Source organism: Panulirus ornatus, chromosome 18 (genome assembly GCF_036320965.1).
Source record: "Panulirus ornatus isolate Po-2019 chromosome 18, ASM3632096v1, whole genome shotgun sequence".
Lineage (NCBI taxonomy): Eukaryota > Metazoa > Arthropoda > Malacostraca > Decapoda > Palinuridae > Panulirus > Panulirus ornatus.
The window spans coordinates 55,470,710-55,493,670 of NC_092241.1; the positions used below are offsets into that span (position 1 = coordinate 55,470,710).

Consider the following 22,961-nt stretch of genomic DNA (forward strand, 5'->3'; position numbering starts at 1 on the left):
AGCATTGCCTCGCTCGCCAACGAAATGAAAGCTTCGAGACTTTTGATGGATGGCCAAAGAAGCCAGGAACAGACAGACAGACCCCTTGTACGAGTGTATGGTTCACCGGTCGTACTACGTAACGAAGCAAATGATCATTTCCTGATTTTGCATCCGAAGTTTGAGCATTTTTATGCCAGTTGTCGACCGGCGTAGCCCACCGAGAACTAGTTGTAACTGAGCTCGAGTGTTCCTTAGGCTCTTGTCTGTGTCTGGGGACATGGCCCTCACTGACTGGTCTAACTGAGCCTTCCATGGGACGGTCATTGACTTTTAACGAAGTACCGCCACTTCGTTACGTACCATCCGTGCTTGTGGCAAACATACACGTATTAAAATTGCATGGAATTCATCTGATATGCATATATCAAGTAAGAAAACAGAACGTTATAGAAAAAATATAATATATTTTGTGCATGAAACAAAGAAATTTAAGAAACCTTAAAGATATTACACAAATCTGTGCTTCCATATTACTGACGCTTTTCATCGTTGCGGTTAGAGTGAACAACTGTGCATATACATTCTTGTCATCTTTAACACGAGTCTTTCCTCCCTGTCTCTCTTCTGTCTCTGTGAGCACTAAGCGCTAGCCTCGCCACTGGTGAAAACCTCGTCATAGGCACTCGTGGGTAGATAGTCTCTCTCTCTCTCTCTCTCTCTCTCTCTCTCTCTCTCTCTCTCTCTCTCTCTCTCTCTCTCTCTCTCTCTCTCTCTCTCTCTTTATCTATCTATCTATCTATCTATATCTATTTGTATATCTATCTATCTATCTATCTTTCTCATTCCACTTCACCCTGCAGCTTCCTCTCTACGTTCTAAGTACTCACTCGTCTTTTCACCTCTCAATCACTCAATCTTTTACCCTTCGCTTGACTCTGTCCACCATCTGCCACCCTCGCTCCGATATCCAGCTAATCCACCACATCATCAGCATAAAGCAACAGCCAAGTAGTATTCTGTTACGTGTTTCTATCACGCACCTTTCCTTAGCCACAGTAAAGTTGTCGAGACATCAACCACGTCTTGCTAAAGTTGATACGTCAACTCACGTTACGTCCTACTCTTCATGGCGTGTTAACAGCCTTGCCTCTCGCTCCACAAATCCTTGTTCGGGTTATTGACGGTCCTATGGTGGTTGACATCCAGGGAGTAGGATTGCAGCCCTTGGTAGGCTGAGGGGTCGGTAGGCCTGCTAGTGAGGGCCATGTCTTTGGACTAGAAGGCTTTAGGGTAGGCCTGCTACCAGTAAGGGCCATGACCCTAGACAGGGATATCCCTGGGTCAACTATATTCTCTCACCAGCTCCTGTTACCCTTAACCTTTCTAACAACAACTCTTTCAGTCACCCTCCTTGGTTTTCATTGTCTTTCATGACACAAATTACTCATCTTCTCCAAACGATCCGTGTTGCGACAGATCTGTCGAAAGGTGAGAATAATACAAATGAGGGAGATCCGTGCCAGGCAGCCGGCTACCTAACTTTCCTGTATGTGTCGAATACCCGCATTAGATTACAGTAAATGTCCTATGTCGTTTGGGAGTCAGAGGTGAGGAGGATTAATCCCTCACAGCGAGATGAAGTAATACACTTAAAGACTACTATGGTCAACTCGTTTGTCTTATTTTTTCACTTATAGTTTTCCCAGAGTATTTCTGTATAGGTCCATCACTCCTTAGTGAGAAGGATTAAGTTACCTGTCGATCCTTCCAGCCTCCTTGTGATTCTCCCCTGGACGTGGAGGGTTACGAATCATCATAGAGGTCTGTTAGAGGTACACAGACGAGCGTTCCATCACTCAGTGGAAAACATCGAGGTTATGGACGCCAGGCCAGCGTCCAGCAGACCTGTGGTGCGGTTGTGGTGGCGGAGGAGGTGGGTGGCGTTCCTCTCGTGGCTGGTGACGGTCGCCAGGCAATGAGGCGATGACACCACCTTCACCGTAGCCTCGCTGGCGATCCTCACCACCTCCAGGCCCTGCTGGTGGCACATCAACACCTCGTTGCTTCTGCTGGTGAAGTTACTGCCGCGTGCTATCCTAAGAGGAGAGAAGACATCGGGACATTATGACGTATGCCATAGAAGGACAGAAGACATCTTGATTTTACCTTTGTCTTCGTCTTCTTCTACCCAGCAATTGATACGATAATCTGGAATATAGTGACGATTCTGATGTACCTTCGCGAAACCAAGGCCCCTGACCTGACCCATCAAGGCAGGTCAAAGGCCAGAGGTATCAAAGGTATAGAGAAGACGAGGCTCTTGTGAAGATGAGGGTAAGGTGATGTGGGTGAAGTGAAAGTTGCGTTGGATCTGACATTGCATCCGACAGTGAAATTTCTTCTACTCACTGTTATCTTTGGCTTCACATCATCTTCCTCCTTCCGTCTTGGTGTCGATAACACACACACACACACACACACACACACACACACACACACACACACACACCAGATTTACCCCAGAGTGGGACCAGAAGACGCGATGGTACTCGAAGTGAGGACCACGTTTTCTGTCGGTGGCTCAGAAGCCCTCTGCTCGCAGCACGGGCTCCTGCTGATGTCCTGAGCTTGAGCTTGATTGCTGTGCAGTATCCTGCACCCGCTCCCTCTCCTCACTCATGGACCATCTTGTTGTACTCACACTCCTCCTCACGGCCCGACCATCTTTCACATACGTTGTCTCATCCCTCCGTCACCCTGTATCGTCCTGTTACTTACCGATCATCCCATCATTATCATCATCATCCCATTCACCCGTCATCATCCTGCTGTTCCCTTATCATTCCGTCCTTCACCCATTATCATCTTGCCTCACCCAACATCATTCCGCCACTCATGGATCATCTAATACTCTGCCAACTTTCCCATTTTGATTTCTCCATATCCCCGTCATCACCTGCCCATTTCCCCATCATCATCAGTATCATCTGCCCATTTTCCCAATCATCACCGTCCCATTTTCCATCATCATCATCCACCCGGTTACCCGCCCATTTCCCCAGCGCCTGTTCTCTCTCTCTCTCTCTCTCTCTCTCTCTCTCTCTCTCTCTCTCTCTCTCTCTCTCTCTCTCTCTCTCTCTGTCTCCACCCAACCACTCACCTCTCATTACCAGCCACGTCGACGCTGGTGAAGTTCAGCCTGGCCAGGGGTAAGCCCTTGTCGCAGAAGAGGACGCAGTAGCTGAGCGGGTTGAACACGTCTGCTTCGTAGATCCAGTGGACAAGCGCCTCGCTAGACGAGCTCAGATCCTGGAAATGGTACAGGAAGAAGGAATACGACCTCCCTCGAGCCAAGGTCGTCGGGGCGCTGGAAGAGAAAGGGGCAAGTCAGTACGTTCCCAGGAGGGACAAGCATTACATTTGAGGCTACAGAAATAGCATGATCCACTTATGGGACGAAAGTAAGTATTCATTCAGTGACGGAGAGTGGAGTTCGATGCCTGACTCACTCGGGCGTGAGGTCGAAGTCCTTGATGCTGCCATCGTCCGTGATGAAGGAGACCTTCAGTCTGCCACGGAGGGACCCTTCCACGCCGTCGGGATCGGCGACGTCCACAGTCAGCAGGTAATGATACACTGAGGAAAGGAGGGAGGGAAGGAGGGAATGAACAAGCCATCTAGAATTGTCCCCCCTCTCTTCCTTCTTCGCCCAACAAAAAAGATAGATACAAGCAAAATATGCTAAGACTTGCCACTGTTATTTTGACTCCAAAATCATAATATGCTAAGACTTGCCACTGTTATTTTGACTCCAAAATTATAAATAGTGATACAAAAAAAACTTAAACTATCATAAGCTTCAAGAGTTTTACAGTCGTCTTTGAGTGACCAATAGCAAGTTTCTTGGTCCCCGAGTTAGACGACGTTGCTGGCGTCTCCACAGGTCCTGTTGCATGATCACTGTGACGCAGCGCATTGCTTGAATCCATCGAGTTGTGTCTGTGATAGCATCCTTAACCCCTCCTATCGCGCAGTCGATTCCACCTCACCATCATTAACGATGATGATAACGAGGGCAGTGATGGTGTTAGTATTTACTAAAACATCAAAGACTCTTCAGAGAATGGAAGTCAAGACATCAGTTTCAAGACTCGAACAAGCGAGGAGAAAACCTATGCAATGACCGTTGTAGACGAAACAAACATCTCAGCCCGAAATAATGCCCCCTGCCGCCGCCATCACCCCTACTTAACTTTACGTATCTCATATCCAAAGCTTTTTGACATTTGAAACATCCAAAAGACTCGAAAGTAATAAGACAGCGCAGTGCAAACTATCAAAATATACTTTGTACTCTCGTATTGGCCAACAGAAAGCAATAACCATCGGACATAATAACTTAAAACTGTGTGACAAACTAAAACAAGTTTGTGACAAAGATTTTAAACTGTTTGACCAGTTTTAGGCAGTTTACTATGGGAGGAAAAAACTACATACATTTTCTAATTAGAAATAATGAAGAACTACATAAATATACGAATTCAATTTGAATATGGTGTTTACTTTTTGTTATATTTTTGATGGTTACAAATTTAAGAGGTGATATAACGACTAACGCATCTGGGTCATGATAACTGGTGTACACGACCCAGTCTCAAACAGGGACACCTGCCCCTCTCATCGTTACTCCTATCTAATGCAAAAGTAGCGAGCGATTCAAGACACAGTGAGGAGAAGAAGAAAGAAAACGGACACTCTTAAGACTAGAAGAATGACAAAAAGCTCGTCTGTAAGAGGAAGACAATCGGTTCTCGAACAAGGTTGTGTAGAAGTGTCCACAGATCTCGGAGTGTGCCTTGTGGAGATCTCAATCTCGAGATCTCTAAAACTAAGGCTCAGGCCAGGAGTCAGATCATCCTAACCAAGGGATCGTACCGTCGTGCTCAAGGGGATCGTGGGTCGCACCGTTATGCTCAAGGGGTCAGAGAAGAAGAACATAATGGAATAAGAGGATGAAGAGGAGGTGGAACAGGAGGTTGAGGAAGAGGAGGTGCGTACAGCCAACAGGTCGATGACGACTTACGGCAGTAGTTTGGTCCAGCGCTGGTGGAGAGGAAGAAGGGCACGAGGCTGTGGTTCCTCCCCGGCCAGGCGTCTGCTTGGAGACCCAGGCGAGCGCACTGTGACCCGTCCTCCCCGCACGTGACACACTCACCCTGCGTGGGCCAGAGTAGAGCGGTTAATGCTGGAGACTTTACTGCAGAACGACATCGAACGTGGACATGAGGGGGAGAATAGTAAATAAACATTGAATCACACAGCCTCAAGATCCCCTGAGGAATGCTGCCGATTTTAAGGATACACTCCCATCAGGAGCAGGGTAATGATAAACTCCTTTTGGAGTGTTGAGTTCTTCGAGGAAACTTGTACCACTTTCCGCGATGCGATCTTGTCGAAAGGAACTTATATATATATATATATATATATATATATATATATATATATATATATATATATATATATATATATATATATATATATATATATCATGAACTGCTGAGTCTCACCCGTGTATATTTGTCAAACGCTTCGAATGGCAGGCCAATAATACCCGGTGAACATCTTGTAAATCATACAGTTACTTAGTTCAAATCACCACCTGCTAGTCCAAGAATAAACCAACCATTCACGAAGAGCCTTACATCAACTAGACACGGATGGTTGCGAAGTAGAATACAGGAAAGCCAGGTGATAGAAGACCTAACATCTTACGACAGGATCATCTGCTAGAGGACTTTTATAGTACTCTAAATTCCTAATCTAGTCAGGAGACAGGATGGTAAAGGAGAAGTCTGCCCCTCTTACATCCATGTACCGTTGGTAGGAGCTGCACTGGAAGGCTGTGTACGGGCACTGGGAGAGGATGGAGTCCGTGAAGAGCTTAGGCGCCCTATTGTGGCTACAGGCAATGAGCTCCTTCTGGGCTGCGTCCAGACCTGCAGGAGAGAAGGACAGACGCTCAGATGACACACAGCGGAAATATAATCCTTCCGGCAAAATACATGAAATACATCAACCTAAAACTCACAGATGAAGTTGAGGGAATGATTTACTGTAGCTACATCAATGTTTTTACCTACGATTTGCAATATATTCTCTCCTTTGAGACGGAAAAGGTAAGGTTATATTCCCTCCCTCCGCCCCATGTCAGACGGTTATACACATATTCTTTGTCTTGCTCTGCATCTTTCCCATTGTTGATGAATTCGAGATAACAGCTATGCATGAGGGACCAGGATTATAAACCTGTGTATTCCATGAATGGTCAATAGACCTACACAATTCTTCAATGATAAACACCGTCCCGTCGTTCAGAGCGACATGCGAGTCACTGAACTAGGAGACGAGGATCCAGTTCGGGGGAGGAGGAAGAGGAGGAGGAGGAACTCACCTTCGTATAGACTGACGCCGCTGGTGAGCGCTGCATAGGGGATGCGACGCAGGGAGTCGCAGCCGGGCTGACTCCGGCCGTCGTTGGGGTAGAAGTCCAGATGACCCACCGGCTGCCAGAGTCCGTAGCCTGCATACAACACACGACTCTGTACTTGTCTTGGTTAAGGAAGGTCACCCAGAAGGACGTGGGAAAGGAGAGGTAAACAGAAGACTAGGCGGTCTATGGAAAGAGGATGATAAGTGGGTAAAAAATGGCACAAGAGGTGTTCAGTCTCAAGACAATAGATCTTTAAAGGATTAATACCGGGCTGTGTGTGTCATCACTAACGTCGATATATATATATATATATATATATATATATATATATATATATATATATATATATATATATATATATATATATATATTTTTTTTTTTTTTTTTTTTTTATACTTTGTCGCTGTCTCCCGCGTTTGCGAGGTAGCGCAAGGAAACAGACGAAAGAAATGGCCCAACCCCCCCCATACACATGTGTATACATACGTCCACACACGCAAATATACATACCTACACAGCTTTCCATGGTTTACCCCAGACGCTTCACATGCCTTAATTCAATCCACTGACAGCACGTCAACCCCGGTATACCACATCGCTCCAATTCACTCTATTCCTTGCCCTCCTTTCACCCTCCTGCATGTTCAGGCCCCGATCACACAAAATCTTTTTCACTCCATCTTTCCACCTCCAATTTGGTCTCCCTCTTCTCCTCGTTCCCTCCACCTCCGACACATATATCCTCTTGGTCAATCTTTCCTCACTCATTCTCTCCATGCGCCCAAAACACTTCAAAACACCCTCTTCTGCTCTCTCAACCACGCTCTTTTTATTTCCACACATCTCTCTTACCCTTACGTTACTCACTCGATCAAACCACCTCACACCACACATTGTCCTCAAACATCTCATTTCCAGCACATCCATCCTCCTGCGCACAACTCTATCCATAGCCCACGCCTCGCAACCATACAACATTGTTGGAACCACTATTCCTTCAAACATACCCATTTTTGCTTTCCGAGATAATGTTCTCGACTTCCACACATTCTTCAAGGCCCCCAGAATTTTCGCCCCCTCCCCCACCCTATGATCCACTTCCGCTTCCATGGTTCCATCCGCTGCCAGATCCACTCCCAGATATCTAAAACACTTCACTTCCTCCAGTTTTTCTCCATTCAAACTCACCTCCCAATTGACTTGACCCTCAACCCTACTGTACCTAATAACCTTGCTCTTATTCACATTTACTCTTAACTTTCTTCTTCCACACACTTTACCATTCCGCCAATCCTCAGGCACCTCACCATAAGTCATACATACATTAAATAACCTTACCAACCAGTCAACAATACAGTCACCCCCTTTTTTAATAAATTCCACTGCAATACCATCCAAAACTGCTGCCTTGCCGGCTTTCATCTTCCGCAAAGCTTTTACTACCTCTTCTCTGTTTACCAAATCATTTTCCCTAACCCTCTCACTTTGCACACCACCTCGACCAAAACACCCTATATCTGCCACTCTATCATCAAACACATTCAACAAACCTTCAAAATACTCACTCCATCTCCTTCTCACATCACCACTACTTGTTATCACCTCCCCATTTGCGCCCTTCACTGAAGTTCCCATTTGCTCCCTTGTCTTACGCACTTTATTTACCTCCTTCCAGAACATCTTTTTATTCTCCCTAAAATTTAATGATACTCTCTCACCCCAACTCTCATTTGCCCTTTTTTTCACCTCTTGCACCTTTCTCTTGACCTCCTGTCTCTTTCTTTTATACATCTCCCACTCAATTGCATTTTTTCCCTGCAAAAATCGTCCAAATGCCTCTCTCTTCTCTTTCACTAATACTCTTACTTCTTCATCCCACCACTCACTACCCTTTCTAATCAATATATATATATATATATATATATATATATATATATATATATATATATATATATATATATACACACGATCACGAGTCGACTTTTGAAGGAACATGCAATAGTAAACATTGTTTTCTTTTTTAGATATATAAGTAGCGTTAGCCCATTTCACTGATCCCGTAACCCTCTTAATTTCTGGAGAGAAATAAAGGTTTATATACACACATGTAAAACCTAACGGTGCTGAACATTGTGACAGCATACCCCTGTGCACCAGTTGGCCACCAACCACTTGGCTCATAATTTCACAAGGGTATTGTACCCTCTTTCGCAGGATGTGCCAAAGCGACCCTTATCCACAAGACTATACACAAACTAGCAGCAAAGTGCAGAAGGTTGATTACATCTTTAATCCTCCTCAAATGATGGGGTAAAATCTCTCGAGATATTCCTAATGAGACGAATTATCACCTTATTGTACAAAGTCTGAGGAACGATAGGAAACTCCTAAGTCTTTCTTCATCCCAAGTCTGTATTCACCATAAGTGCTCAAATTTCCTTTACCATTCCAGTTCTTAATCAAGTCTTTACGTACGTCAGTCATCCAAGCCAGCTGGCCTTAATTCTGGTGGGCGACGCGTCATTTGAACTGAGGAAGCTGCTGTTGTAAGGGCTGGCCCACGTACCTGCGCCCAGGTTGAGGATGGAGTCGGCGTCGGTGTGGATGACGTCAACAAAGAGAGCATCAGAGGGGTCGAGACGCACTGAGGGCGGCATGTACTGAAAGAAGGGCTCAGCCGGGTCCAGACCTGTGATGCGCCCCAACCCCGACACCCGCTCGCCGGCGTAACCTGCAGCGTCAGGAGTGATTGGCATCCCACGATATAATACTAAATCTGACGCAAACATATAACTTAACAGTAGAGCCAAAATTGGGGATAAAACATCCAGAAATAAGGGTGTTGTGAGGCAGGACTGTATGATTGACCTACCTGTAGTGTTGTGAGTCATGACTGTATGATTCACCTACCTGTAGTGTTGTGAGTCATGACTGTATGATTCACCTACCTGTAGTGTTGTGAGTCATGACTGTATGATTCACCTACCTGTAGTGTTGTGAGTCATGACTGTATGATTCACCTACCTGTAGTGTTGTGAGTCATGACTGTATGATTCACCTACCTGCTGTATGTGACCCCAGTGAGTGACCTATGATATGCACGTCCCCGGGGTCAAGATCAAGGTTGTCCTTGAGCCAGTTGATGAAGTGAGCGACCTCGAGGCCGACCACTCGAGTGTTTGCTGTGGCCTGTGAGTAGAGGGCCTGCGATCCGCCAGACCAGTCGACCGTCACCACGTTGAAGTCCCCGTAGACCAGCAGGGCGCGGACCATGTCCTGCAAGGGGAACTCCAGCTGAAGTGGTAGACGACGAGGCTATCATAGCTGAACAGTGATGAAGGAGGAGGAGCAGTGCCTCAGCGAGTCGTGTCATAAGACCATTTGAAACAGCAGCATAAACTCCTTCAAGAGTCTTTGGAAGAACGAGTGTCTACCAAAGCCTATTACGTCAATAGAGTTGATACCTTCATCTTACCCATTATACCCACAAGGATGAATCTCTGCCCATCATACCCACAAAAATGAACCTCTGCTCATTATACCCACAAGAATGAACTTCTACCCTACCCATTATGCCCATGAGAGGGGTTCCTCCACCTACCCACATCCACGTTACGCCGTTGTGGTCTAAGAATCCGTGGATCAAAATCTTCGTGCTCCTGCCTGGACTGAAGGTCGTGTTCAGCACCTGCCTCACGTCCAGAGCCTCCACCACCCTGCCCAAGCTGTCCTCCCTAGAGTGCACGGTGAAGAGCGCCTGGATCTCGTCCCTTTGGTTGGGTGGCAGATTGATCGGCCGGTGGATCGGGTGGAAGAAGTCGTGGTCGGTGAACAAGCACCCCAGCTCGCCAAAACACAGCTCAGGGAACTCGTTCTCGCGGTCTCCTGCATCATGGGACACAGAGAAAACGGGAAATAGATTATTGGCGAGGGTAGATGAGACATGCGTGTTACCTAATTCCCGCGTGAGCGAGGTAGCGTCCAAGAACAGATGACAGGATCCTGGAGGAAAAAAAGATCATCATTTGCCTTTTATCTCTATTCCCTCCTTTGGAAAGTGATACAGAAGGGGAAGATTTCCACTCCCGCGTTTCTTGGAGGCGCCTATACAACTTGCAGGAGATACGTGGATAGCATTCTTTCTTCATCTTATATACAAGATGACCCTTACGCATTCACGGGCCTGCTCATGGTCGAGCCCTCATCGGTTCGAATCCTGGCCACAGCAATCGCTCCGCAGTCAACCCAGATGTTCATCCTCCTCGAACGGCTGGTTGATAAACTGGGTACCTGGCATAAGTTAGTGTATATGTGTATATAGCTTAGAGGAGATGGTCTTTATCCGGGCATATAGTTGCCTATGGCGTTTCAGCATACATTAAATTGAAAATTAAATTGGTTTCAGAGAGTGAAATTTGCACGTTGATGCTGTCATGATGGAAGATAGTGTACGAGGAGAAGCAGATCATAACAGAAATCACAGGGACATTGATCACAATGATGCAGACTAAAGGTTCTTGCTCCGCGCATTGACACGACACAGTCGAGTTTAAAACGATCTGAACTCACCAACTCTCCCAATATGACGTCTTAACTTTACCCATTTTCCCTCAGCTGCGCTGTTAGACGCGTTTTCTTTCTCCATATATGCATCTGATACGTGCTTGCGTCCCTCGGCCATTACTTAATGCTATACAATACCAGTCGAGCCACCGCATTACGTAATCATTATGTGTCCGTTGGCAACTCAAGAATAGGAAGTTATGATGTCTGCTTCTATCCCTACACTGCTATGCTTTGGAGCTCTTTACCTTCTCATGCCTTCCCTAACAACATGAAACCGTCTGAAAGGCAAGCTGCAAACTCCCTCAAACACGTCTATTTTATTCTATTCACTTTCCTCTATTTCTTTTTTCATTCTTTTTTTCATCCACTACACAAGGCCTGTCCTCGCTGAAGACCTCACTGTGGCAACATTGACCTAAACGCGATCAAACGTTTTGGAAGTGTCTTGCGTGTGAGGATCGAAAGGTATTTCGGGTTCATCCGACGCATGAGCATCTATAGGTGGAAATTGGACGATTACGAAGTACCGAACGGCGGATTTCGTACCCATCAGCCATCCTCAGACATGGACGGGCATGATGTGGAGGACATAGAGCTACCAACACACACGACATAGGTTGTGTGGTGAGAGAGGCTGTACGGTGTGTGTGGATCTACCTCACGCATACACGAGAAGAACTTAAAACATCTGGTAGCACGCTCCAAACCAAATTCTTTAAGATCTCGTCAGTAATGTTCCGGTAAGGTACTTCGCCGTTCATGCATTGAACTTGGGCGATTACTGCGTTCACGAATGCTCCCTCCACTCCAGACTTCCCCAGGATGGAACGGATGAATTCAAAAGGAACTTTCGTGCTGGCAGTTGAGCAAGCTTTGAGCAACAAGGTAGCGGCAACTCTACCGCTGATATTGGCCCCCGCCCACCTGCCCTAACGTTGAAGATCCCACGTCTATAGAATCACTGTCCGCCAAAAAAAAAAAAAGAAAGGAAAAAGGATCGCGTCTGTGATCACTTAAGTCCCCCCCCCCCCCCCCAACCCCATGCAAGTGAGACGTAGACGTGATACTGATGTGAAAATGGCTAAAAGGAGTTTTGGACGAGTGTGAAACTAACTGTTGTTGATCCTTGGTTGGAACTGGCTGACGAGCGGGCGGTAGATGGGGTGGACGGAGGCGCGCAGGACGTTACCGATGACAGGCAGGTCGATCAGGCTTGACATCATGTCCATGAGGAGGTTCTGTTGGTGGTTCTCCTGCTGGTGGCTCTCCTGCTTCTGCTGGCGGTGGTTCTCCTGCGTCGCCACCGAGGTCGCTGCCGCCGCCGCCGCCACCACCAGCCACCACCACAGGGACACTCTCCTGGTCTTGGCTGCTCCTCCGCTCTCCTGTAGAAGACGCACCTGTCTATGTTAGGAACCTCTGTCATGTCCTATGAGTACATAATCTATCTTACAAAATAAGCGAGATAGACATACTTTCCCTGGTTGGGATTGCAAGGAGAGAGAGAGAGAGAGAGAGAGAGAGAGAGAGAGAGAGAGAGAGAGAGAGAGAGAGAGAGAGAGAGAGAGAGAGAGAGAGTCGAAAAGATACTGATAACATTACTATACGGCGTATCAAACTTTTTATCTAGGTATCCCCAGAAGCTTTCATCGCCCACGTTCGTTTTCTCTGGTAAGCATCAATTCTAACCTGAACTTAAGTAATTTCTTGCCATTCTTCTGGTTGGGGTACTATGGTCGATTGCCATTTGATTTGGAGCATTACTAGAAGCATTACGTACAGTAACAGAACACTGAGTCCTTCTGGAGTTATTTGTGACACTAGACGAGTTCACGAAGCAAGACATTGTGGTAAGGGCAAAAAAAAAAAATAGAAAAAAACATGGCTTAAGTAAAAATATCTGAAAACTGTAAGGAAAGACACAGCTACGGTAAATCGTGGATCTGAAGCGATGCATTCGTCACATCTGTTCTAAAATGTATCTATGGCGTTCCTATTTCTCATTAGTACATTATTCCTTTGGTCTTAGATTACCAAACCTGCTGAAGAAAACGTAAACAATCCTGCTCCGGGTACACGCTTACTTACGGTGACTTTGCATCCGTTACTACGAGGGAAATCAAACAAATCTTGCGTTAGGTTGCCGCTTTAAGATGATGGTTATCAAATCCTTTTGAAAACACTGAATATTTGTATCAGATCGCCTGTTTACCTTCTCCTTTGTAAGAAAGATGAGTTTTAGCCAAGGTGACGCTTTGCTCCACTAGCTCCATTCTGTATCTGTATATATATATATATATATATATATATATATATATATATATATATATATATATATATATATGTATATATATCAGCTATGATACCCTAGAATGAGACAAGTAATCACACGTTGGTCACGAACGTTACATAATGAATGAGGAAATAACAAGTGAAACAAGCTTAAGCCTAGATGTTATGAGGAGATGCTACAGTATTCATGCACTGGCCAGTCTCAAGTACATAATGAACAAGAAAATAACAAGGGAGGCAAAAGTCACTCTCTACTGTTATGGGATGTTTGTGGAAGACTGTTGGAAGATGTGAACGATTTCGTAAGGACCACGAAGAGATACTGCGAGTTCAGCGATTAAGGGGTAAGGAGACGGAGGAAGGAGAGCACAGGAGTGGCGGAGAGGAGAGAAGTGTTGGTCCTTCAGAATTTACAGACGTCAAAAGAAAGAGGATAGATGCATTTGTGAGGGAAAATCCAGCTCTCTCACTCCCGGGTCCTCACACCTCAGCTTTCCACCCCATAATCCTCGACTCACAGGTCTCCTCCCGTGTCTTTCCCCCATTTCCCCACTAAAGAGTGATGGGTTCGTCTGTGGAAGACACTAGTCCAACAGTTTATGTTCTGTGAAGAATTTATGTTCCACTTCTATTATTCAAGAACTTCCTTCACCAAAAGCAAAGTAAAAGAGAAGGAAGTATATGATACTTATATTTAACCAGGAGACTTGATGACCGATCAAAAATAAATCTTTAGTTTAGGTTATCTTTCTTGTTTTTACTCGAAACACCAGTGAGGAAGGAAAACTAAGTGTTTCCTGTGGTCTCGAGGAGGCTGCATAGAACCTCAGAACGTCCTTTCAGGAACTCAAGAAGGAGGTATACGTAGCCTAGGTCGATGGTTGTATGGGTGGTGAAGTCGTTGGACAACAGATGTTTTTCCACCTCACACGACTCTGTCTGTCTGTCGGTGTGGCAGTACGTATGTAAAGTTGATTCCCTGTCCAGTCTTGCAGGGAAGTCATTCTCAACACAAGTGGACCACTGGACTTCCACCTCATCATTCATCAGAATTCCTTAGACATACTGGTTGCATGCAGCCTCTCATGCAGGAGTGAGGTAGTCATGTGCTTGACCGACTTTCCCTCAACCTCACATTAATGTGTGCACTTGATGGGGAGCAGCGAGCGTCACTCTGCTCTCAGAGCCTGCTCGATGAACCCGCAAGATTCTCCTTACCTCCGCACAAATTCCAGTCGATACCACGAGACCTGATCTAAACCAAGAGCCACGTCTCCACTTTGGCCAACGTTCAACTCATTGGGAAGTTAAACCAACAAGAGTTATTATAACTGTACAATTGGCCCACTTAGAAAACTAGAAAAGTAGACTGTTTCTCTCAAGGAGAAAACGTAACGAGGGGAGACTCAACACAGTAATGGATCGAGGAGTAATTGTGAGAGAGAAATTTGATATGACCTGTTGGGGTGAAGAGCGAAGCAAGTAAAAGTTCAAACTCACGTTCAGCCAACCACAACACTATCAAGATAGGTGGTAACAGTAGCAAGCAACAAGTATATTACGATGCCTGAAGTAGTGTGGACCAGACAAGTGGATGGAATACGTTATATGTAAAAAAAAAAAAAAAAAAAAAAAAAGAGAAGAAGTCGTATTCAGAGCACGTCTTGACCTATACTGTGGTCGTACACCTTGTTTACCTCAGGCAAGGTTCTCTGTGGTAGGCAGACCTTCCCTGCTAACCAACCGTGTGGGTCATGGAGATGCTCTCTCTCTCTCTCTCTCTCTCTCTCTCTCTCTCTCTCTCTCTCTCTCTCTCTCTCTCTCTCTCAGGCGTTTGGTACTCCCCTGGCCATCGTAATAGGCTATACAAGAGACAGTGATGAGGCGGTTTACTACTCTGCGTGTCGGTGGGAACGAAGAGATCTCAGCTGCACGTCGACCAGTATGGTGCGTGCTGGAGACATCAAAATGCACGTAAGTATAGAGAGACAATTGGTAGGGGCGTCTTGCTCCCTCGGCCACATTGGAGGTTAAGACTCTGCTCGTCAACTAGCGTTCGGTATTATGTCTCCAGCCTCAGCTATGTGGGGGTAAAATGGACTTTAAATCTACCTATCTCAAGATTCGAATCGGCCTGTATAGGTTCCTAGATCATAAACACTAGGGACAGTCGTCGTAAACAGCAGAGAATCGTGGCCAGGTCAGTGTAAACCCTGACCTGGTTGACCACCGGAGCGTCGAAAGAGCCGAGAACCTTCGCAGACCGTAATGCTGTCGCAGGTTTCAGCTGTGTAATGACTTCGTAATATCAGACATCAGCATTGGAAACCGTGACAGAGTCTTTTGCGATACTCTGACGTGTTAAAGAAAAAAAAAATCACAAATCACGTGATTTTTCAAGCAGGTCCATGATGGTGAGGAACTGGTAGAGTGGACACATTTTCCTAATATTCGTCGATTATCGCTTAACCTGTGTTGTTACTCTTCTCTCTATGGTCCAGATTTAAGTCAGATATGTTACACACACACACACACACACACATATATATATATATATATATATATATATATATATATATATATATATATATATATATATATATATATATATATATATATACATATATATATATATATATATATATATATATATATATATATATATATATATATATATATATATATATATCTTTCTTTTCTTCTTTCTTTCAAACTATTCGCCATTTCCCGCATTAGCAAGGTAGCGTTAAGAACAGAGGACTGGGCCTTTGAGGGAATATCCTCACCTGGCCCCCTTCTCTGTTCCTTCTTTTGGAAAATTAAAAAAAAAAAAAAAACGAGAGGGGAGGATTTCCAGCCCCCCGCTCCCTCCCCTTTTAGTCGCCTTCTACGACACGCAGGGAATACGTGGGAAGTATTCTTTCTCCCCTATCCCCAGGGATATATATATATATATATATATATATATATATATATATATATATATATATATATATATATATATATATATATTAGCCTACCCAACCTATGGATCACCTCGGCTAATCCTGGCGCGGCTACTTCGATGCTAACTCAGCTCACTTCGTTCTGTTGTGTGGAGGAAACCAAGAAAAAAAGATCGAATGTGTGGAAAAATAGCATTTGATAACTCTTAACATCTACGTTTTCTCTTTGCCAGCTATAAGAACTATTTAGTACCCCCGTTACCTCTCTTCGGTAATACTTTTTCCACACACGACTAGCGATTAGCGTCCATTATCTTACAGATTCATTAACAAGGAGCGATATGAAACCACAAGGCCAGTGGCATCCCCGAGTGACCATGCCTCTCTCTCTCTCTCTCTTCTCTCTCTCTCTCTCTCTCTCTCTCTCTCTCTCTCTCTCTCTCTCTCTCTCTCTCTCTCCGTGTGGAGAACCGACAATTGGCCCATTCCACCCACTTCGTACATCCCCCTCCCAAGGGGGGCCTATAGCGTAGCCTAGCCTCTACCAGGCAGGGGGAACTGAACACAGCCGGCCATAACCTCCAGCCTTCCTTATACCGTCAGTCTGACCCTACTGCCGGAGGCATAACAGAGGAGACCTCAGCCAATCATCCCCAGCTGATGATGTTTAATGTGAACGACATACAGAGACGGACAATATACTGTCGAATGCCCCCAAAACCAGTGATCTTAGACCTCAGTACTTACCGTTTCGACTGCTTTGTGATGGCTCTAGTGGTCGTGTTATCCGTGATAGCACACTGACTCTATATTCAAAATTCTTCATGCCCTGAGCAATGTAAACACCCGTACCATCCATCATGCTACAAGCATGTTCTGTACCCACAATGTTCAGCTTGTAATGTACCTACCTAGACCTTCTTTGTATTACAGTGAATTACTAATAGCATGCACTGTACTAGTGTATTTTGTAACTATGTACCCAACATGTAATGCATCTTTAACCTCTCACAAAGCTAGTGATGTTAACGAGTTAACGACTGTACGCTACACAGTGTCCTGTTTCGAACACACACACCTCAGTGTATATGTAAATTCATTTCTGTACACACTGTAAATCGAATGTTTCCGAGAGATCCTATATATGTAGGGCATATTTTAAACTTGCTTTGGATTACATAATTAGTGTTACCCGTGTTGCTGTCAGCATCACTTCCTACCTTGTAACTATACATCATGTATTGGATATATCCTAGACCTTCTGTCCCTCACCCCCGCCACCCACATCACGGATGAGGGACCTTTCTGGTTCCTAGGCCTCCACTCGTGCCCACCCGTCACCCTCCTATGTCCATGTATTGTACCCACTGTACGCTCTATACTGGCCTTCACCTACCCCTTAGATATGTGCCCTTCACCTATACTCACACTGAAATGCTTCGTCTCTGTATCTAGACAATAGATATTTCAGAACTAAACCTAAACGTGGAGTTAGATCCCGGACAGCAAGGAGACATGAGGACCGAATGACTCGCTTTCCCTCTGCTTACGTGGTAGCCATGTTGCTCTGCACCAGATCCGGCAACTGGAGACGCACACAAATAAACAACCACACAAAAAAACTACTTACAAAACTACTACCTACTTACAGGTATCCTGCATACTTACTTATCACTTACTTATCATTTGCCCACACTTCCGTCTCACCAGAATAATACCTATTCATTTACTCTCCCATCTATCCTTCTACCTATCTATCACACACCATGCATCTCTCCATCAACCAACTTGGTACCTACCACATACCTACTTAAATATTATTTACCTATAGCACGAGGCAACCAAGTGCTACAGGACTCTGCCCGCGCGAGGTTATACATACCGGGAGTCAAAAACTGGTTACATTTGGAGAGGTCCTGGGCTACTCTACACCAGGACTCTCTCTTGAGAAAGGATCTTGAAGGTGATCCTAAATAAGACAGATGAAATAAAGAGGCATGAAGAGTAGTATCTGTGTATTCTTTGAATGTGCCTAGTATTTTTTGAAGTTAGTTAAGACGGCACGGGCAACTGAGGCCCTAATCAAGGCCATCCCATGACTTTGCTTGAGCCAGGTACCCGTTTTCTCGACCAGCCCCTAAAGATGGATGAAAAGTTGGATTAAACGTGGACAGACTACCGCAACCAGGATTCGAACCTATGCGCTCGACCCTGGGCGGCCCGTGAATACAGAATTGACGAGTATTGACTGCTACGTGGAGGTCGTCTCCAGCTTACCTGCGTTAGTCATAACCATCTCTTGCCTGGTCTGTATTCTCTATCCTTGTGTACTTCTTACCCACCTGCCTATCGTCTACCTACTAACCAACTTGATGCCGAAGCTACTGACATTTCTCCCTCCCTGCCTACTAACCTACTCGTTACCTCATACCCTACTAATATAACACCTGCCTAACTACCTACAAGCCAGTCTGTTGATAACGTTCCCTCCTGCGTTACATACAACCAATATATATGGTGATCTTACTACCTCTGGCTATGGTTCTGTCTCATGCAAGCTAACCCTCAGCATCGTGAGCACTGCCAGGCACACACGACCCACGCCGGTCGAGAGAAAGTGGTCCCATAACCCGAGTGTTCGCTAGCAGGCTGGCGGCGGCGTTGGCAAGACTCCTCGCTAGCTTTCACTCTCGAAGGGAAAACTGTGTTGGACGAATCCGACTCGGGTCTCAGTAAGTGATGCGTGTTCTACCCCCGGTCTCTTGACTCTCTCTGGGGGAAGGAATGTTGCGCCCATGTGAACTCTGGACGGCTCGAGGATATCCTACGATTCCTGATTAATTCTTTTTTTTCTCTTTCTCTATGTGGTCAAACATCCTGACAGTTATTTTCACAGTGCTTCATTCGCGTTTCGGTTTTCTCTCGTACTGACAGACTATCATCAGTTGTTAATTCAGTTTTGTACGCTAAACATATACATCTGTTTCAACCACTCGGCTTTACTAGATACTAGAACGTGCTAGATGAGAGGTGGAACTTAAGTCAACATTTTTGCCTTTTGTGAGATCATTCCAGTAGAACACTGCCTTTGTTTATGTTCCAAACTTAACAGGTCAGCGCGGCAGTTTCCCATGCTTGTCCAGCTGTGTCAAGGCTTTTCGAAACCACTTTCTCATAACAACGAACCACGTTTCGAACCGGAGAACTCAACGAAGCCACGAGAGAATGAACAAAAAAAAACAAACAATTTCTAAATGGTTTCCACCCCTTTTGTTTGCATGGTACACATTCTAAGAGATGAAACGAATGATTGATATTGACTAACCTGTCGATAGATAACATCCAAATAACTTACCGTGGACGGCATTGTAGTGGGGCCGCTGCCTGTGGAGGGCAGTGTAGACTCCTGTGGTTCAGAGATCCAGCGGCAGCACTTAGGCACAACCTAGCCCGTAGGTAACTGGCTGGCTGACGAGAAGAACGAAGTGGTTAACGGCGAGAATGAGAGAGGGTGTCTGCCCCCTCCCTACTCACTATGCACACTGACTCTCCAACGCACCGCTGCTCCTGACGGAGAAGGTGGGGAAAGGGAGAACGAGCCCTTTACAAACAAACTGTCCGTGCTAAACTATGGTTGATCTGTGACAACCAATTCCTGACGGAGAGAGAGAGAGAGAGAGAGAGAGAGAGAGAGAGAGAGAGAGAGAGAGGCCCGCCCTCCTCTCTATCACTGTTTACACTGGCTGACGCCTCTGGGCCTGGCTACAGCCTGGTGAGGGAGGTGGGGACAACCAGGTTACGACAGCGGAACAGCGGCCGACCTACGACCCACACTCACACACACACACTGTCGCTGTCCACGCTAAATGACGCTCGCAGCCCTGTGTGGCGCTTCTGTAAGGCTGGGTGATGAGGGGGAGAGAGAAACGGAGGAACGTCTCCTAACACTGTCACCACGTACACTGGCTGAAGTTAATGGAACCTGCTGCTGCTGCTGGTTTTGCCGCTCGGGAAGTCCATCATCCTTACACTCGCTGACTCTCTTCTGTTGAAAGCTGCTGCCTCAAGAGGACACCTTCCTCCCTCCCCCCAGCACGCACAGATTTACTGGGGCTGTGGCGTCTGCTGATCGTGGTGACGCCAGATAACAAACTCACACACTCGTGGTGGCGGCCCACAACGTTGCAGATGGTGTTGTCGAGGAATCTGCCTACCAGCATTTTCATGACCGCTTCTGGACCATAATGCTGCTGCTGCTGCTGCTACTACTGTTGCCGGGGACATACTACTTTTCCTTCTGCGAGGGGACTCATACTCCCATATGGTCCCGGGCCCCCTCTGGTGTTACCGCTTCCCAGGGGACTCACACACCCATATACTCCTTGACTCCTCTGGATCTGTTGCTGGGCCTGCTGCAGGAGGAACCTTGATCATCTAGACACTCGCTGACGTTTCTAAACCCTGGTCACAATATTGCTCTTAATTCTAGGGATGCACTCTGCATCCGCGCACCACCTAACGTCACATGGCCAGGATAAAGGAAGATCCACATACAGGCAACACTCGGTGAAGTTCCTAGGCTACGCTGGCCCTCCTGCCGATGTGGTCAGGGGAAGACCTCCATTCCCACGCACACGCTAGCCCTCCTGCGGCCAGTTCCAAAATTGCTGCTGGACCTGAGAGGGGAATACAGTCCGCCCACCCGCTGATCTTCCAGTCCCTACTTGCTACTGCCTTGGGCGGCAGACCGCGAGAATCCCAGAGTGCTAAAACGCTCCTGGTTTCTGCAGATGTTGGTACTGCTGCTGGGAGACCTTTTGCTCCTGCTCCTGGCTACAGTTACTGCTGCTGGATCACCAAACTTACCCACTCGCTGGTTTAGAACTGAGAGGGAAGAGGAGTAAGGGAGGGAAAGCAAATAAGTGGAGAGAGTGAGAATGAGTGAGATGGAAGGGGAGAGGAGGGTGAGGACGAGGTTGGAAGCGGAGGAGAAAACTGGTGTCAGCTCCTCAGGAGGAGACGGGCGTGACCTTGAGGGTGTGGCGTCGCTCTCGTCCAAGGCTTCGAAGTGGTTTATTCTTACCCGGGGTACAACATGTACCTCGGAGACACTGATGCGGACAGAGGTTACTGGTGTACAGGGTGTGTCAGTGCGTTATCCTCGATGTACAGGGTGTGTCAGGCGTTATCCCCGGTGTACAGGGTGTGTCAGAGCGTTATCCCCGGTGTACAGGGTGTGTCAGAGCGATATTCCCGGTGTACAGGGTGTGTCAGAGCGTTATCCCCGATGTACAGGATGTGTCAGAGCGATATCCCCGATGTACAGGATGTGTCAGAGCGATATCCTCGGTGTACAGGGTGTATCAGAGCGATATCCCTGGTGCACAGGGTGTGTCAGAGCGATATCCCCGGTGCACAGGGTGTGTCAGAGCGATATCCCCGCTGTACAGGGTGTGTCAGAGCGTTATCCCCGGTGTACAGGGTGTGTCAGTGTGTTATCCCCGGTGTACAGGGTGTGTCCCGATGCGTAAAGTGTGTCGGACAGTGATTCACTATTGCACACAGTGAGACAGCGATTCATGGTGCACAGAGAGCGTGAGACAGTGGTCTCTGATATACAGAGTGTCACGACGAACTGTTGTCCCTGATGCACAGACTGGACACAGCTGTTTCCTGGTATTTAGAGTGAGTTAGAATTGCTCCCGTTGTCAGAAATTGTGAGATTTAGTGTTTGGCTAGGCAATGATCATAGGTTGATCGACCATATTGCTATGGAAATATAGGGTTTGATTAGAGAAGGGATGAACCAGTTGCAAGAAGAGGCACGTACTGATTACGGAGTTAACAAAGATGTTGATCATATCGCTAGAAATGACAGTACTCACAGCCCAGGGTGGGGTGACTACCAGAGTTTATATGGTGGAAAAGCGAGATTACGCCATTATAGGAGATATAGGTGGACGTGAGGCTGGGAAATACGTATTCCAAACGGGTATGGAGGATGATAATCCTGGGTGGAGGAGGAGGAGGAGGAAGCGATAATCCTGGGTGGAGGAGGAGGAGGAGGAAGCGATAATCCTGGGTGGAGGAGGAGGAGGAGGAAGCGATAATTTTAACTGAAGGTTGTTGTAAAGTGTTTGTTTTAGTGAGAAAGTAATTATAACTACACCGGGGAAGGAAGAGGGTTATTCAGACGAGGGGAAAGTAGGTGTTCTTACGACATTGGAGAATGGGAGGTAATTATGATGAGGCAAGACAGTTATATTTAGGTGGGGGAAGGAAGGAGGGTGTTAATTTCCTGGTGGTGGGAGAGATGAACGCCGCAGCTGGCAAAGGGAAAGTTATATTCTACGGAGGAGACAGAAGCAACAGCTACTTTGAGGTAAAGAACTGAAGACGAACTGTTGGCCGCTTTCACCAACCAAAGCGGAGGTAACGAGAGGTCGAAGGGTCTGTGGTAAAGGTTAGTCTCACATATAAAAAGCAAGACTTCTGAGACTTACGGTATTTAAGTGACTGGTCGCAGTTAGCTCGTGTTGTTTGTGGTCGACAGGTTACCTTCTCGCCCGCTGGTGATTCCCTAAAAGTCACAGTGGCTGTGATCCTTGCAGTCTGTCCTCCCTCACAACACTGACGTATCCGGTAAAATCTTTGAAAGGATATGTGGTCATCTGTGCGTCCCCCCT

The 22,961-nt window shown here is 46.3% G+C and overlaps 1 protein-coding gene across 1 annotated transcript; it reads right to left on the reverse strand.

Annotated features, from left to right (window-relative positions):
• Positions 1 to 678: 678 nt before the first annotated feature.
• Positions 679 to 20,292, reverse strand: LOC139755115 (pancreatic lipase-related protein 2-like). The gene is made up of 11 exons (XM_071673253.1): positions 19,631 to 20,292; positions 12,153 to 12,423; positions 10,074 to 10,357; positions 9,535 to 9,748; positions 9,039 to 9,203; positions 6,434 to 6,562; positions 5,848 to 5,978; positions 5,066 to 5,198; positions 3,492 to 3,618; positions 3,143 to 3,349; positions 679 to 2,078 (listed from the first exon to the last, which is right to left on the reverse strand). The coding sequence occupies exons 1-11, from the start codon at positions 19,640 to 19,642 to the stop codon at positions 1,835 to 1,837; spliced, it is 1,917 nt and encodes a 638-aa protein (XP_071529354.1). The 5' UTR covers positions 19,643 to 20,292; the 3' UTR covers positions 679 to 1,834.
• Between the last annotated feature and the right edge of the window lie 2,669 nt (positions 20,293 to 22,961).